At 34.1% G+C, this 13,900-nt stretch overlaps 1 protein-coding gene and 1 pseudogene across 1 annotated transcript; one reads left to right on the top strand and one right to left on the bottom strand.

Annotated features, from left to right (window-relative positions):
• The first annotated feature begins 2,747 nt into the window (after positions 1 to 2,747).
• LOC121264370 (putative receptor-like protein kinase At4g00960) lies at positions 2,748 to 7,066 on the top strand. The gene is given in 8 exon segments (XM_041167512.1): positions 2,748 to 3,476; positions 3,479 to 3,649; positions 4,444 to 4,566; positions 5,263 to 5,390; positions 5,495 to 5,705; positions 5,838 to 6,075; positions 6,263 to 6,413; positions 6,553 to 7,066. Coding segments are annotated over 8 exon segments (2,046 nt in total). The 5' UTR covers positions 2,748 to 2,806; the 3' UTR covers positions 6,907 to 7,066.
• A 1,670-nt stretch (positions 7,067 to 8,736) lies between these two features.
• LOC121264389 lies at positions 8,737 to 11,910 on the bottom strand (annotated as a pseudogene).
• Positions 11,911 to 13,900: the final 1,990 nt, after the last annotated feature.

Here is a 13,900-nt window from a genome sequence, read left to right as displayed (position 1 = left end):
AATTACACACATTATTGGTAAGTTAATTACAACTGATAAACTTTCTTGTATATACATACGTATTTGATCAAAATAATGTAAAATACAATAAGCTGGTCAATGCAACTTATGACGAGCTATAGGCACTAGCTTACAGTGGCAGCCACCCACAAGGAGCATCGAACGCATTAAAAGGACATCCTTTTCGACTTAATTCACTTGGATTTAGCAGTGTATAAAAAAAATTTATTCTTCATCTTAAATATTTATTTCATTTTTCATTTGATGTGTCTTAGCTTCAATTGGCTTTCTATTTAAATGATTGGTATAAAAAAATTTTAAACCCCTAGCCACGATAGTGATGTGACTAGGGATAGCAACAGCGACATGAATTATATATATGCATTAATTGTCATTTGTCGCTCAAATATTCGAATCCGAGCCTTTTTTTTTTTAGTCCAGCCATCTAATTGACTAATCAACTCTTTAATTAATATTTTTACTTCTCAATTCAGGATAATGTTTAAAAATAATTGTCCCCAATTTTATATATATAGGTATTCTAAACATTCGAATAGAATAGAAAAAATCAATAGAAGACAAAAGGAATACATGACGTGATGCAAGACAATGATAATAAAGAAAAGAAAACTGTTGAAATTGTTAACCCGATCTCACTGAAATTGTTAACAAGAAAAGTCACATCTGGATATTAACAAACAAAATAATTTTATTTTATTTTCTTTAGGCCAGAAATTATGATCGGTACGACTCTTCCATAACTCCAAAATGAACATGTGTTACAAGCCATGTGGCCACAAGATAACATGACAAAACAAGGTGGCTTAGCACTATTATAGGCCGTATCCATTTGTCTGTGATGAGAGTTTCAACACATCTAATTAGGTTGACTTGGTAACAGCTCACATACTATTCAAATTGTTGATGATGTCCGAAAATATACATCCCTTTCATAAAGAAAAAATATACTCAACTTCTTACTATCTACACAACCTCCACATATCACATATTTTTTAATTTTTTTTTCTTTTATTAAATATTTAATATATGAATAATGAATAAAAAAATTAAATTATTTTAAAAAGAATAAACTCAAAAAAAAATATTAAAATTTAAAAAAATATGATATGTAGAAGTTGGAGAGATTGTATAGCATTACTCTATAAAAGAAAGCGCGTTTGGTCCCAAGTAAATTTGTGAAATGCATTGACCGGGAAAAAAAATACAAAAAAAAAAAGAAAAAGGAATGCCGTGAAAAGGAAATTAATCATCAAATCATCCACCTTCCTTAATCGTAGCTTCTATCTCAATCAACCTGCTTATTTATTTAAAATAAAATAATAAAAAATTGATTTTCATTCAAGGCATGTGGAAACGTCCCCCAGCCAATATTCATGCTTTCTTTTCCATTTTAATATAGAAAAATTCTTCACATAAATTACTATTTATCATTTTACACTCTAAATTTTATGAAAAATATTTTCATACCTTATAAAAACACTCCATATTTTATAAAAAAAATTATAAATGTGAGTATAAAAATAAACAGTGATTGATGTATTATAGTTTATAAATCTCATTAATATATAAGTGTTAAAAGAAAACCTTTTTTTGGTGCCGCAACTTTCATTTTCTTGTCTTTACTTTTTCTGGACACGAGTATTTAAGAAAAATAATATTTATTATCTCCAAATCATATATTAATATGTAATTTATTATTTTTATTTTTTTATTTAAATATATATAAATAAAAAAAATAAACAACAAGTAAAACAAATTATTTATTGATATATGGCGTAAGAGATGATAAATAAAATTTTTGTATTTAAAAATAAGAGAGAACCTATGCCGAAGTTTTATCAATATCTTTTGATTATCGTACTATAAACATTTTTTTATTTATGTGAGAGTAGAAATTTAAAAGTGAGATATAATAAATAATTATAGAACAAAAAATTAATAATAAATATGATGAATAACGTTACCCTAATTGCAATTACTCTTCTGACTACAGACTACAGACTACAGTACTCTGTCAATTTTCTTTTTTTTACCAGGTGGTCATTTGACCCATTCCTTTAGAAATCGGATAATGCTTCCTATTATCTTTCTACAGGCAACAGGCTTTAGAACAATTTATACGAGCACTAGATATTTTTTATAAATATAAGAAAAATTAATTTTTAATTATTCTAATCACAAAAATCTCTATATTAGAATAATTATTTTTTTATTATATAATAATAAAATAATATAAGATAAATTTAGTTTTAATTATTCATATCAAATTTCTACATTAGATTATACATTTATTCATTATATAATAATGAATAACTAATAATTTTAAAAATATTTAATTTTTTTAATTATTAATTTATTTTATTTTATCATATTTTACTATTCTACCTATTATATATTAATTAATAATTATATTCTTATTAAATTAATATATCACTAACTCAAATTAATATATCAATTGTGATAAAATATGTGTTAAAAAAAAAAGAGAAAAATAATTAATAAAATATGTAGTTGATGTATGTACAATAACTTTTAAATTTAAAAAAAATTAAATTTAACTAATCTAATATAAATATATTTTATTCTCTAATAACTAAATATCTATTAAATTTTAGCTGATCTAAGTTTGTAAAGTCAAAAACAGAGTCCATTGAATTATTCAATGCTCTAATTACGTAACACCAACACAAACATAAATTCAGCCAAGTAGTTCTCTGTTCTTCATAATTGCCTTCCCAGTCTACCAGGCATAAACTAACCTTGCCATTTTGTGGAACACGAGGCAATGGCAATTTCCTCAAGATGGCTGTTCTTCCTCTCCGCCATTGTCATACTCACTGCACAAGCCGTCGCTCAGACAAACCCGCTATATAATTTCTGTTTAAACGACAAGGGCAACTACACCTCCAACAGTACCTATGACAAGAATCTGAATCACCTCCTCTCCTCCCTCTCCTCCGGCGCCAGAGTTAACTACGGGTTCTTTAATTCCTCTTATGGCAACAACTCTGACGAAGTACACGCAATCGGACTTTGTAGAGGGGATTCTAACTCGGAGGACTGCCGCAGTTGCCTCAACAACGCTGCGTCTGTTCTTAAACAGCTCTGTCCCGTTCAGAAGGAGGCAATTTTAGGGTACGACTACTGCATGTTTCGCTACTCAAATCGCTCTATTTATGGCCTCATGGAAACTTATCCTCGTCTCTATATGTGGAACGCGAATAACGTATCGGCCAATTATTTGGATGAGTTCAATGATGTTCTAAGGACCTTGTTGGAAGGCTTAAGAGATGAAGCTGCAGCAGGTGGTTCTCTTCGTAAGTACGCAGTAAATAACACAATCGCACCCCAATTCCTGACGCTATATGCACTTGTGCAGTGCACGCCTGATTTATCTGAGGGAGAATGCGACAACTGCTTAAGCGACGCTTTCGGAGAAATCCCACAATGTTGTAGTGGAAGCAAGGAGGTAGAGTGATTAGACCCAGCTGTAATTTCAGGTTTGAGATCTATCAATTCTACAACTCTACAGCCGAGGCGTTGCCGCCGTCGATCTCGTCCCCACTAGCACCACCAGTTTCTTCTCCTCCTCCATCTTCAAATAATACCAACAGTACTCCGAGTGCAGGTACTCACGCCATCATTATCACAACATAACAATTAAAAGAAATATATATCGTATTGTTTATTGGTTTTCCATTTTAGCAATCAGTTTCTTTCGTCTTTGTTTCCTCGATTCTTCTGAAAAGAATCGTGGTCCGTCTGTCGATTACAATTTTGTTCAAAACAAAAAATCTAAAAAGTAGACAAACGAAAAAAAAAAAGCAAAACACAAAAGTTGCAAAAGAAAAAAAAGAAATCAACCGTGGATGAGAGCGCGTGCTACGGCATCTTTCTTTTTGATCTTCGATTCTTTACTGTTATTAATCATTTTTTAATCACATATTTTTTTTAATAAATCTTTTGACGTTCCATCGAAATTAATAGATGTGAATATGATATGTTGGCGAATTCAAAAAGTCGGTTTCCTTTTGAGGTTTTTTCTATGTTAGTTGGGAAGAAATTAGAAAAGAAAAATTGACGAAATAATTTATAAAAATAATATTATTTTATTAAAATATAATCATTTTTAAATATAATTATAAAAAAAATAATTCTTCTTATCAGTTACTATTTATTGCTCTACATTTCACATTCTATAAAAAACACTCCACATCCTATAAAATAAAATAAAAACTAGATGTATGAGATATGAAAGTGAACAATAATTGATGCATAGAATTCTTCTAAAAAAAATTTATAGGTTCGTTACTGAACATTATCAGGAATGATCTGATTGTTATTGACATGGGGCCTTTGTCTATGTTGCAAGTTTTAAAATAGTTTAGTAGATTTGAGGACGAACGGGTTTATGATTTGCAGGAAGCAAGAGCAACACATCTCGGACTGTCATCATTATAGTTGTGCCAACTGTTGCTTTTGTGGTACTAATCATCTCCGTCTGCGTGTATTTAAGAGTGAGGAGGCCAAGGGAGAAAGTCGAAAGTAAGTAGCATGATTCAGTTTTGTTATTTTATTCTTCAAACATTAGGCTTTGTCTGTGATTCGTCGATGGATACTATAGTCCATATATGCATCATGTGCTTCCATTTGCAGTAGGTGTAAAGCAGGCAGGAAGAATTAAGATTCGTATGCGATCATGGGCATATGTTTTTCGGCCATTTATTAATTAATATAGGGAAAATAATTCTATAATATTTTAAAATATTTTAAAGATATATAAGGCCTCGTTTGGATCTACAATTCAGATGAGATAAGATATTTTGAATAATAGTAAAATTTTTGAGTTAAGACGAGATGAAATAATTTGTAAAAAAAAATGTGTATTTGAATAGTGAAACGAGATGAGATAGTTTTTAATTTTTAAGATTTGAAAAATGTGTGAGTTCTACTGTTTAATAGAGTACTCGAATTGTGCACTGTTTATGTACTGTATATGTCAGTTTTTACTGTTTATGTACTGTTTACTTGAGTTTGGCACTGTTTACACACTGTTTATGTCAGTTTTTACTGTTTATTTACTGTTTATCTAAGTAGATGTTTTCGAGATTAAATTATGAACTATTCGTATTGGTACTGTTCATCTATGTAGGCGTATATTTTAAATTTTGTTGCTCCTCTTGATTAAACAATGAACTCAGTTGATTTGTTAAGTGTTGGCATGTTCCTCATGTAATGAAGGTCGTCATGTGGATGAAATTAGAAGCGTCGAATCATTGCAGTTTGATTTTGGCACTATTAGCCTTGCGACAGATAACTTTTCTGAAGCAAATAAGCTCGGACAAGGTGGTTTTGGTACTGTTTACAAGGTAATTACATATAATCTCTGCATAGGGGTATCAATAATAGTTAAATCAAGTTCATTATCCATTTTCCTAACAGTTCTGTTCATTTCACTCTTGTATATTATCAGGGTAAACTCTCCGATGGACAAGTTATAGCTGTGAAAAGACTATCAAGAGATTCTGGGCAAGGAGATTCAGAATTTAAAAATGAGGTCTTGTTGGTTGCCAAACTTCAACACCGTAATTTGGTTAGGCTCCTAGGCTTCTGCTTGGAAAGAAAGGAAAGGCTTTTAGTATATGAGTTCGTGGAAAATACAAGCCTTGATCACTTCCTTTTCGGTATGTTTGCACTTCTGATTTCATATGATGTTGTATGTATGCATACTATTATGTTGAAATTTGTTCTCCCATGTTTTACTTAATTGCGTGAAGCATTTACTAATTTCTAATTCTAATTTTCTGGATATGTAGATCCAACCAAACGTGGACATTTGGATTGGGAAAGACGGTATAAAATCATAGGAGGCGTTGCTCGAGGGATTCTATATCTCCATGAAGATTCTCGACTTCGTATTATTCATCGTGATCTTAAAGCCAGCAATATCCTTCTAGATGCAGATATGAATCCAAAAATTTCAGACTTTGGCATGGCAAGATTGTTTGTATTAGATCAAACGCAAGGGAACACGAGCAGAATTGTGGGGACCTAGTAAGTATCATGATTGAGGAGAGCTAATATTTACATGATTTGCATCATAGAAATAAGGTTAACATGCTAACTAAGGCCTATTCCGTTTCCAAAATCGAGATAAAGCTGAGAGGTTAGACGATAATTATGGAGATATCTATTGTTATTCAAACAAAACTTATAACTCCTTAATGATGTCAATATGCAGTGGATATATGGCTCCAGAGTATGCAATGCATGGTCAATTTTCATTGAAGTCCGATGTCTATAGTTTTGGTGTGTTAGTATTGGAGATATTGAGTGGACAAAAGAACAACTGCTTCCGAAGTGGGGAGAATGTGGAGGATCTCCTAAGCTATGTAAGAATCATTCTTCGTGCATTTTCCTTAATTTTCCAGTAATTGCTATAGCATTTTTCTTTGCACAAAAACAAATTAATAAATAAATAGAAGATTCTTCTCTCTGATATTGTCTATCTGTTTGTATTATATCTTACAGGCATGGAAAAATTGGAGGGAGAACGCAGCTTTAAATATTGTAGATCCGACAATGAAGCCAGGCTCAACAACTGAAGTAATGAGATGCATCCACATCGGATTACTATGTGTTCAAGAAAATGTAGCTGACAGACCAACCATGGCATCAGTCGTTGTTATGCTCAATAGCTACTCCACCACTCTTCCCTTGCCTTCACAACCTGCATTTTTTATGCACACTAACATGGAATCTGAGATGTCATCTGGATGGCAGCATAGCGTAGGAATTACAGATCAGTCAGATGAGAGATCGAAAGGGAGCTCTGTTCAGGCATCACAAAATGAGGCTTCAATTACTGAGCTCTATCCTCGCTAGAGCTTCATGCACATATTATGGTGGTCCATGATTCGTGTGGTTTGTGGTTATTTGAGTTCAACTTCGTATGTAAAACTTGGGTTAGGTTCGATTTCTCTGTTTGTTTTGTTTCTCTGTTTTTTGTGAAATGAAACTCAATAAGGATTTTGCTTTTATTTTATTTTAGGTTTTTATAGTCAAGGCAACAATCACGTGGAAATAACCGTGGCGTTGAATTTGTCTTCCTTTTATGTGGAGTATAAATTTTATACCAACATTTTTCCCTTCTTGACCCTGCCGGTCCAAATAAAAATCTTCCTTCTTTGCTCATAAATCTCTCTCTCAAAAAATCTCAGCTCTAGGCGCTCTCCATTGCTTAAATGTAGAAGTGCAGCTACTTCTATTTATAATAACAATTGAGTACGAGGCTTTAACCAAATGTCACGCAAGGTGTCGAGTGAACATTTTGGATTTTGGCTAAAACAAAAAGTCGAGCAAGATTCGAGCGAATGCTCTATCTGAGTTTTGCTCAAGCAAGCGTCAAGTGAACTCTCTTTTTGAGTTTTGCTCAAGCGACTGGTCAAGTAAGTGTCAAGCGAACTTTTTGCTTGGCATTCGCTCAAGTCACTAACAAGTGAATGTCGAGCGGATGCCACTTTTCTTCAGTTTTCTTCAACCATTCATCATGTGACTTTCACCCAAGAGAATTACAAGTCATTTGAACCAGCTTTGTCACACGCATATACCAACACACTCATTTCACATTAACAATCTCCCTCTTTGACATTTCTACAACAATTAAAACTTCTAATTCAATAAAATTGTTTATTTACGACCAGTTATTTCCAGCTAAATGACTATTTTCAACTAAAATTAGTTTATTTTCGTCACAAATAGTTATTTCGTCACAAAAAATGGTCACAAATACTTATTTTTCTTACAGTGAAATTATATATGTAATGGAGAGAAGGATAACTAATCCAATTATATGGATTTGATTTTGAATACATTAGCTAACATGCAAAAATTGACATCTTTAGTCAAAATTGCCTAATCTAATACCTAAACCAATGTCACTGCTCTAATGGATTATATGATTCAACTATTTGTAAAATTTTAAGAATAACACTCGCGTAACATCGCAGTGGTGACAAAAATCAAGTCAATTATTTGTTTTTATGATTGATGTGATAGGAATATGAATGCTTATATTCTCTATAATATTGCTGGTATGTGAGATAAAATCATATCTTTGGTTCTCTAAAACATCTTTATAGTCTGTAATCCAAGTTAACAGACGCCTGGTTTAATTTGGTAGATGAAATGAGATCATCTTATATAATTATTAGAAAATTTTCAAACTTCCACGTAAAATATAATAAATAATTTAACTTTTTCAAATCTTAAAACAAAAATTATATTAAAAAATTATATTTTAACAACTTTCAACTTTTATCTCATCACATCTCATCTTTGTAACCAAATGAGATCTTACTGTAGAATCAAACTTCTATTTGAGCGAGGAGGGTTTAATGGAAGGAAGTGCACTGTTTCTTGTTGTGTAGCTCTTTAGACCTCGAGCAAAGCAAAAACTACATTGCCTCATTCAAAACTTTTAAATGCCGTTTGGATAGTGAGTTGAGATGATATAAGATGATAGTTGAAAGATGAATAAATTATTATTAAAATATTATTTTTTAATATTATTGTTGTTTCGAGATTTGAAAAAATTTGATTGTTTATTATATTTTACATGAAAATTTGATAAAATTGTAATAATGAAATAAGATGAGATGAGATGAAACACTTCTTATATCTAAACGGGGGCTTAACATTATTAGACCTACTACATTGTCTTTATCAAGATGTGTAATTACTTCCATCAAATACTAGCGAGGATCTAGATCGGTAACTGAAACCTCGTTTCTTGAAGCTTGCAAGGACTGATTAGGAGACATGTCTGATTCGATATTGCTATACATAAAAAATGCAGGTCGTGAGGGAGCTGGCAGAGTGTTAGAGCTATTGAACATCACAACCGTAGCCATCGTTGGTCTGTCTGCTGCGTTTTCTTGAACACATAGCAATGCTATGTGGATACATCTCATTATTGCAATTGTTGAGCCAGACCTTATACTGGAATCTACAATATTTGAAGCAGTTCCCTCGCTCCAGCTTCTCCATGCCAGCAAGACATAATTTGAATGAATACCAGAGAGAAAATACCTCTAGCATGTGCACTTAGAGGAAAAGACAAGGGAAATGTACCCAAGTATGATTTTACTTACATAACTTGGAAGATGCTCCAGATTCTCTCCACTTCGAAAGGAATGGATCCCTTGTCCACTCACTATTTCTAGCACTAGTACTCCGAAACTATAGACATCAGACTTCACAGAAAATTGTTTATGTATTCTATATTCTGGAGCCATATATCCACTGCACAATGACGACAATATTATTAGTAGGTTATTGATGCAGTTTCTACCAAAACAAGTACATATCAGTTCTTCCCTTTCAAAAGTACTTACGGGTCCCCACAACTCTGCTTGCATTCTCTCGTGTTTGATCATCAAATAAAAACATTCTTGCCGTGCCAAGATCTGAGATTTTTGGATCCATTTTTCCATCTAGAAGGATGTTGCTAGCTTTAAGATCACGATGAATAATACGGGTCGAGAATCTTCATGAAGATAAAGCATCCCTCGAGCAATGCCTCCGATGATTTTGTAACGTGTTTCCCAATCAAGATGAGCACGTCTAATTGGATCTACATATCAAAGCAAGTATGTGGCTAATAATTTGAGAAAAATATGCGACAAAGTAATCTAACAAGAGAGTAAAGAGATATTAAAGATACAGTGACATGAAATCAGAAGCGCAAACATACCGAAAAGAAATTGATCAAGGCTTGCATTTCGCACAAACTCAAATACTAAAAGCCTTTCATTACTTTCCATTTCCATGCAGAAGCCTAAGAGGCGAACCAAATTACGGTGTTGAAGTTTGGCCACCAACAAGACCTCATTCCTAAATTCTAAATCTCCTTGTCTCGACTCTCTTGACAGTCTTTTCACAGCTATAACTTGTCCGTTAGAGAGTATACCCTGTTAACATACAAGGGTTAAACCTTGAAAATTAGCATCTTTTTAGTGATCGTTAGTACCCTTCTCCAAAAGAATATATCTATTTACCTTGTAAACAGCACCAAAACCACCTTCTCCAAGCTTATTTGCTTCAGAAAAGTTATCCGTTGCAACTCTGATGGTTCCGAAGTCGACTGCAAGGATTCCATGCTTCTAATTTGATCCACAACTTCGCAAGAGAAACAGGACAGCACTTCATGAATGGCTAAAGTTCATCATTGAAGATGCTTAACATAAATTATAATTTGTTCATTCTCCGTCAATGGGCTCTCCAACACAAGTGATTAAAACAAACTGTTTTCCAAATACTTCCATATGGTAATATAAAAGCAAATATCGTCACATATAGAATTATTTCCTAAATTTTGTCCTTTATTTGTTAATTAATAGATGCTGGAAAAGTTGTTTTCTTTCCGAATTACGATGACAGCCTAACTTTTGAATCATAAATAGCAATACAGAGTTCTTACAATTACTTTCGACTTTCTTCCTTGGCCTCCTCGATCTTGTATAGATGCAAATGGAGATGATTACCAGCATAAGAACAACAGTTGGCACAACTATAATGATGATCGTCCGAGATGTGTTCTTCTTCCTTCCTGCAAAAACCATGTATCTGTGAGCATTCTCTGAGGGTTAAGTTTGGAATTAGCATTGCCTCTTGATATCGCAAGTAAAAGTAACCGTAAAAGTATTGCTCAGAAATGAATTTAATTGGATGCTATGATTCGACCATCTTAAGATAGAGAGATGAGATGAGATTCATGCATCCTGGGCCGTGTTTGCTCTGTTCTTAAACTAGTACAAGTGTCATTATGGTCAAATTCAAGCGTAGAGAGTAGGCTTAAATCTTCCCCTTTACCCTTTCGATTAGGAAAAAACGTACGTTATAATCAAAATGGCCTGGGTACCTGTTGTGGTGGTGATGGTGTTGGTGTTTGTGTTGTTTGATGATGGAGGAGGAGATACCGGCGGTGGGAGTGGAGATGACGGCGTGGAAGGGTCGGGAGTAGAGGAAAGAAAGTTGAAGACCTCAAACCTGACGTTGCAGCTGGGTTTGAACACTCTCCCACCTTCCTTCCCATCACAACATTGTGGAAAGTTTTGAACTAAAGTCCCGAGTAAGCAATCGCTGCATAGTTGCTCTGACAAATCAGGGGTGCACTGCACAAACGCATACAATGGTTTTGATTCTGCTACGGTTGTCTTGTTTGCTGCAAACTTACGAAGAGAACCGCCTGCTGCAGCTTGACTTGTTAGGCTTTTAAACAAGGTCCGAAGATCATCATTGTACTGATCCACATAAGTGGCCGATACGTTATTTGGGTTGAAACTAATTGAAGAAGGAGCTGTTTCCATGATGCCAAAAATGGAGCGATTCGAGTAACGTAACATACAGTCGTCGTACCATCCAATTGCCTCCTTTTGATTGGGGCAACGCTGTGGGAGAAGAGAGGTAGCATTATGTAGGCAACTCCGGCAGGTATCTGTGTTAACATCCCCTCTGCAAAGTCCAAGCGCATATACTCTGTCGGAGTTTTGGCCATGAGAGGAATTGTAGAAGCCATAGTCAATTTCAGAGTTGGAGTTGAGGGAGGAGAGGAGATAGTTGAGATTTGCCTCGTAGGTACTGTTAGAGGCGTAGCTGCCCTTGTCTAAACATTCGTGGTGGACGAAGTCGTCAGGCTGCGCGACAGCATGGGCAGTGAATCTTAAAAGGACAAGGAAGAAGAACGGTAATCTTGGGGAAACCATTGCCTTGTATTCCTCGAAACTGCAACAGTAATCATAGTTACGTTTTGAAGATTGTAATTGACATTTATTTGCGAAGCGAGAAGTAGAGGGTTGACTTCTTGTTTCCATCCGCGTTGGTGCCACTTTCGGAAGTGGCACCAAAAAAAAAAAGCAAACAAACAAAACTTTATCTCCTGCCCAACATCCCCTTGCCTGCTCCTCATTTCATCTTCAGAAGTGAAAATCTCCAACTCCCGATGTTCAGTTCATTTCGTTTCATTTTCTCTCTAGAATTTACAAAAAATATGCTGGAAATCAAGCTGTGTTCTAAGAATAGTTCTAACATTGAAGGAAAAAAAAATAGAAAAAAGAATAAAAACCGTGTTCCACATCCACGATGTTTGTTTAGTACTAGTTTTCCTGCTATGTCACTGGAAATACAACGTTTTTCCTGTTTTGGGTTTGGAACGTTACTATTAATGTTGCTCTTTGTTGTTTTGCGTCATCTTTTCTGAGCTCGTCCAACCTGCAGCTCTATAAATATATAGGCCTGTCACATGTTTTGTTGTTACGCTCTTCACCCAAGCAACAAAAAGAAGGGAAGGGTGGGTTTCCTAGTCATTTAGGAACTGGCTCAAACCAGAACTGGGATGCAGGCTTGAAGGGGAGGCGACGGGAAGGATGGGTCTCTCAAAATGGGTCTCTTTGACCGTCGGATGGATGGAGACTTGAAGAGGAACTGGTTTCTTTTTGGTGGGATGGGTTTCTCTAACTTGAAGACGAACTATTTATGAGTTTCTCTTAGTGCGAGTACGGGATGAGTTTCTCTTATTGATAGGTTTAATTTACTTGAAGACGAAGAAGGTTGAAGATGAAATGGAGAGACAGGCGGCTTTATTTTTTAATTTCTAAGTTTCTCTTGGTGCGAGCACGGGATGGGTTAAGATATCGTTGATTCCAAGTTCATTTTGTGGCAGACGAAGCATTGCGGAAGTGTTGGTGAAATACACAATAATATAATAAAATTAAAATTAAAATGAAATCAATTTGGATGAAAATTGAGATATTTTTCTTGATAAAAGAAATGTATTCTTTTGAGTGGAGTTTTAGACTCAATCACTTGTACAGAGTAAATTTGAGTCATACGACGATCAGTTGGGCTGTTATATTTTGGAAGAGTCAAGTTAAGATGAGTTCTGCTGCACTGTTAATTTGAAATTTTATACATCATAAAGAACTTGAATCTCCTTAAAAAAAAAAAAAACCAATATTTTCATACTTCAATACAAACTGACTTCGTACACACACTATTATTATTATTGTCTAAAAGTATCACACCTACTGTACGAAAGATCTTATAAAGAAAGTTGCCTAACTTTTCTAGCCTTAATAGAATTGAAAAACAAATGAATACGTAACCGTTTTTTACAAGAGATCCGGGCACCAGTAATTCTAGAGAATTAATGCAGGCTAAAAAACGTTCAAACGATAAACTCATAACATCTAATAACTTAAAGAGTTTATAACCGTAGATTTTTCAAAAGGCTCGGCTCAAGCAATTGAATAATAAGACAGATATAAAGAATAGTAAATGAGGATGCTTTTTATAACCGAAAGGCAATAAGAATCAAAAGCAGCCAACGTCAGTCTTAAAACGTTTTGGAATTCTTCTTCGACTACCTAATGCCTTAATGAACACGAACGTTTAGGCGGTAAATAATGCCGCAAAACTTCAACTAAAGGAAATCAACGGTTATGACCTCAAACGTTATTAATTAAAAAATACCAACAGGAGGTGAAGAAACCAGTCATCAAGGCAATAGAAGTTGGAAGTGATTGAACGTGTGCCGTTGTTGGACAAAAAACACAGAACCAACCACAAAATAATTGATCCCAGAAAAAAAAAAAAAAACCAAGGAAAAAAAATAGAGAGACGAAAATAATTGACCCAAAAAAAAAAAAAAAAAGGAAAAAAAGAGAGAGACGAGAAAGAAGAAATAGAAGAAGAAAGAAAAGTTTTTGAGAAAGAAAAAAGAGAGAGAAAGAGAGAGAGGGGAGTCTGGTTTATTTTGTCTTTTTACTTTTTTTTTTTTTTATTCTCACGTTTACCTGTGCTTGCATATACCGACTGTACC

This window comes from Juglans microcarpa x Juglans regia, chromosome 5D (assembly GCF_004785595.1).
Source record: "Juglans microcarpa x Juglans regia isolate MS1-56 chromosome 5D, Jm3101_v1.0, whole genome shotgun sequence".
Lineage (NCBI taxonomy): Eukaryota > Viridiplantae > Streptophyta > Magnoliopsida > Fagales > Juglandaceae > Juglans > Juglans microcarpa x Juglans regia.
This window is presented reverse-complemented; position numbering and strand designations above follow the sequence as displayed.